This window comes from Sparus aurata, unplaced genomic scaffold (assembly GCF_900880675.1).
Source record: "Sparus aurata unplaced genomic scaffold, fSpaAur1.1, whole genome shotgun sequence".
Lineage (NCBI taxonomy): Eukaryota > Metazoa > Chordata > Actinopteri > Spariformes > Sparidae > Sparus > Sparus aurata.
Window position 1 is genome coordinate 16420 of NW_022045121.1, and position 4686 is coordinate 21105.

The window sequence follows — 4686 nt, forward strand, 5'->3', positions numbered from 1 at the left end:
AGCTGTTAAACACTGAAGTAAGAAGCATTGAACTTATCACCCTGTCCTTTCCTTTTAACTTCACTGTTTCTGCTCTGTGTATTTGTACAGCTGATAATATTTACTGTGTTTCAGAAACCGGTATTACCTGTAACACAAAACCTGAACTGTACTCAGACAGGAAGTTCCACTCAGAGGTGTATCCAGGACACATTTTTACCTGTCAGAGCTCATCATGATTCTCCTTATATTCCACTAGTAATAGTTCATGAAACATTTAATCAAGAGATATCTAATTACAGTGTTCATTCTCACTTTTCATCCTCAGACTGTAAACATGTCTGCTGCCAGCTGTCTGCTGACTGAAGATCAGTTTTTGTGCTCCATCTGTCTGGATGTGTTCACTGATCCAGTCAGCACACCATGTGGACACAACTTCTGTAAAACCTGCATCACTAAACACTGGGATATAAATGTCCCGTGTCAGTGTCCCAACTGTAAAAAGACTTTCTACACCAGACCTGAACTGCAGGTCAACACGTTCATCTCTGAGATGGCTGCTCAGTTCAGACAGTCAGCTCAACAGAAAGCCAGCAGCAGCAGCTCAGAGCAACAAGTTTCCAAACCAGGAGAAGTTCCCTGTGACGTCTGCACTGGAACCAAACTGAAGGCCCTGAAGTCCTGCCTGGTGTGTCTGGCCTCCTACTGTGAGACTCACCTGGAGCCTCATCTGACAATGTCAGGCCTGAAAAGACATCAGCTGATCGACCCTGTGGAGAACCTGGAAGACAGGATGTGTACGAAGCACGATAAACTGCTGGAGCTGTTCTGTAAGACCGAACAGATGTGTGTCTGCATGCTCTGCACTGTTTTAGACCATAAGACACATGATGTTGTTCCTCTGAAAGAAGAATATGAAGGAAAGAAGGCAGAGCTGGGGAAGACAGACGCTGAAATTCAGCAGATGATCCAGAAGAGACGACTGAAGATTGAGGAGATGAAGTGCTCAGTGGAGCTCAGTAAGAAAGATGCAGACAGAGAGATAGCAGCTGGTGTTCAGGTCTTCAGCGCTCTGAAGGAGTCTGTTGAGAGAAGCCAGGCCGAGCTCATCGACACCATCAAAGAGAAGCAGAGAGAGACAGAGAAACAGGCTGAAGGCTTCATCAAAGAGCTGGAACAGGAAATCTCTGAGCTGGAGAAGAGAAGCTCTGAGGTGGAGCAGCTCTCACAGTCTGAAGACCACCTCCACCTCCCCCAAAGCTCCCCATCACTGAACGCTGCTCCACCCACCAAGAACTGGACAGGAGTCAGAATCCGTCCACCTTCATATGAGGGGACTGTGGTGAGAGCTGTGAATCAGCTGGAGGAGATGCTCAGTAAACAGATGAAGAAGCTGTTTGAGGCCGAGCTGAAGAGGGTCCAGCAGTATGCAGTGGATGTGACACTCGATCCTGATACAGCACAACCCAACCTCATCCTGTCTGATGATGGAAAACAAGTAAACTGTGGTGATGTAAGGAAGAAACTTCGAGACAACCCAGAGAGATTTGATAAATGTGCTAATGTCTTAGCAAATCAGAGTTTCTCTTCTGGAAGATGTTATTATGAGGTTCAAGTTAAAGAGAAGACTAAGTGGGATTTAGGAGTGGCCAGAGAGTCGATCAACAGGAAGGGAAACATCACAGCATTTCCTCAGAATGGTCAATGGACGATATGTTTGAGGAATAAAAATGAGTACAGCGCTAATGCTGGCCCTCCAGTCCGTCTCTCTCTGAAGTGTCGGCCTGAGAAGGTGGGGGTGTTTGTGGATTATGAGGAGGGTCTGGTCTCCTTTTATGACGTTGATGCTGCAGCTCTTATCTACTCCTTTACTGGCTGCTGCTTCACTCAGAAACTCTACCCATTCTTCAGTCCATGTACTAATAATGGTGGTAAAAACTCTGCTCCTCTGATCATCTCTCCTGTCAATCACACTGAGTAGAACAAACATTTGATTTTTGATTACCTGCCTTCAACACTGTTAAATCATCAGAAAACAATGTACTCAGATATGTGAAACATTTGTGTGTTGAGTTTTGTCTGATCATTTTAAATATAAGAAGAGCATCCTGACAAAACATTTATAAAAGAGCAAAAAGTAATTTGATTTCGCTTTTCTTTATCAATAAAACAGAAAAAGCAAAACATTTTCTCGTGTCTGATTGATTATTTAGTTTGTTATTGATATCAACAGCTGATGTTTCTAATGACGACCAAATCATGTGATTAAAAACACCATCAGCGTTTCTCAGACTGATTTGAGCTGACGAGCTTCAATCCTCCATCACACCTGAGACAGCTGGTAGTGTGAGATGATGTCTGTTATTGAAGGTTTGAACAGCTGATATGAACTAAACCAGAGATCTGAGGACGCCCTCTAGTGGAGACAAGACAAACAATCAGTTTCTTGTCAAGAGGAGAATTAATTCACGTCAGATTAGTTTCTGTGCTCCATCTGTCTGGAAGTGTTCACTGATCCAGTCAGCAACGAGCCAGAACCCAGAAAAAATACCTTTCTGTTATTCAATAGTCTTTGTTATGATTTATGTTGCTGTGGGCTTAAATAATATTCCGAAATAATACTAGTAATGGCACTGGTAAAAAAACATTTTCTTTTAAATGTATTATTCTTATTCCCCCCCTGTTTGCGGCGCCCCCCACAGATGACAGCTCCCCTAGCATTTGCCTATACTGCCTGTTCCCAGGGCCGGCTCTGGCCATGTTGAATTCACTGCTCAATCACACCATAAAATAGACGGAGGAGATTGGTGCGTTTGATCGATCCGCCATGACCCTTAGTTAATCTACTGATGTAAACTTCCACCACTGAGAAAAAAAATAATGAATAAAAAAGTAAAACGTTGTCCCAAAGCTGTTTGTTTTACAATGAGTCACTTCAACTATCAGAGCCTCACTGAGAGGAGGAGCAACAAGAAGATAAACTGCAACATCACATTTCCTGAAATGAAACTGAAAGTGTGTCTGAGTGACAGCAGAGCTGCAGTCCAGACGAGTCTCTCTGTTTCTCTCTGAAGAAGAATTCAACTGAATCCATCAGATTCTCTCAACAGCAGAATCTCTGCAAACACTGGTGAGTACACTGAGCTACACAGACACAATGACATGACTACATATTTGGTTAAAAATGAGTAAAAAACAGAATTTTACATTTTTTTGCTAAGAGCTACAAAACAAGTAGCTTCAGCTACAGTTAATTTACCACCTTGCTCTGGTCTGTTTCAAGTATTAACACAAATCCTGAGCTCTTGTCAGACAGGACGCTGGTCATGGAGAGAAACAGTTCCAGTTTCCTGCAGCTTCCATCTTTTCTTCTTCACATTTAATGTGTCTGATTCTCTGTTTTCTGCATCGTCATCCTCTCTCTCTGTACCTCCTCCTCCTCTTTCTCTTCCTCCGAGCTGACTCTCTGACACTAAAGCTGTTTAGACACAGAAGGTGTTTTTTCTCTTGCTCTGCTCGCTCAGACGCTTCAATTAAACTAATAATGATGAAATAATTGACAAAAAAGTGTTCAATATTAAGGTATATAAAATCTTTGGCCTACCTTCAGCATTAGCTCTCCAATAACATAACAGGCATCGTGTTATTTATACTATTTAACATGTGATGTGAAAGTAATGGAGGGGTTTAAAATGGTACCATTATGATTTTAAAGATTTTAAAGGGTAAGTTCACCCAAAAGTCAATATTCAGTCAGTACCTACTCACTCTCATGCTGATGGAAAGTTTCTTAGTCCACAAAACATTTCTGGAGCTTCACAGCAAAACAGTGTTACAGCATTCTCCTGACAAACTGAAGTAGCTGAAGACTTGATTGAAAATGTATGAAAAAAATAGGAAAACTAAAAAAGAACATAAACTGTCTCCATACTACGGAAGCCCTGAGGGGCAAGTGACAATCGTTTTTCTTTTTCTTGTCATCCAGTCTGATGTAAATAGTTTTCTCTCCTGTGTTCACGACTTGACAACTGGTGCAAAAAAGGTTTAACAGGATCATCTTTATAAGTTCCTTCATTTTTCTTGTCATTCGTGGAAACATGTGAAAACATTTTTTTCTCCCAAATTTTTTTTTTCCTCAGTTCAAGGATGAAGCAGGTTTCCCACAAGGCAGCTCCCCCTGCTGGAGCCCCCTGGTCACTTCTACTGTTGGTGTAATGAAGGTGTTGGTGAATTTCCATTAATATGATGAACTGAGGAGAGAAAGAGATTCAGGAGATGTGATGCCTGACGTTGAAGTGATTAATGAAGCTCGATAAAGGAGAACATAGCTCAACAGGACATGTGGTTACACAATGCAGTGTTCCCAGTTGTGACTGACACTTCCTGGTCTCTGACTATTAAACCCACTACAGAATACTGAGTCTAGTGTGTTTGTCGTATGAGACACAGTGAAGGTGAAGATGCTGGAGGAACAGAATGTGACCTTAGTCGTCTGTGAGGCGGCTGCACAGAGAAGATGCTGCCCCCAAACAATCTTCCACTGTGACCCAGAGCGTGACCTCAGGGTAACTCTGCCTTCTGGATGAGCAGAGTATAGACACAAATCTATGACTATGAACCTATAAGACTATATTATATGGAAATTCCTTTACAAATGGCACTTTAAACAAAAAACATGAAACACAACAGTGCTGGACTCTTACTGCT

The 4686-nt window shown here is 42.1% G+C and overlaps 1 protein-coding gene across 1 annotated transcript; it reads left to right on the forward strand.

Annotated features, from left to right (window-relative positions):
* Window positions 1-307: 307 nt before the first annotated feature.
* On the forward strand, window positions 308-2165 carry LOC115577851 (zinc finger protein RFP-like). The gene has a single exon (XM_030410735.1). It carries the CDS (start codon window positions 317-319, stop codon window positions 1958-1960), a length of 1644 nt encoding a protein of 547 aa, XP_030266595.1. The 5' UTR covers window positions 308-316; the 3' UTR covers window positions 1961-2165.
* The last annotated feature ends 2521 nt before the right edge of the window (window positions 2166-4686 follow it).

Bases quoted from the DNA above. Each gene is read 5' to 3' on its own strand.
- LOC115577851 (XM_030410735.1), top strand. From the start codon at position 317: ATGTCTGCTGCCAGCTGTCTGCTGACTGAAGATCAGTTTTTGTGCTCC.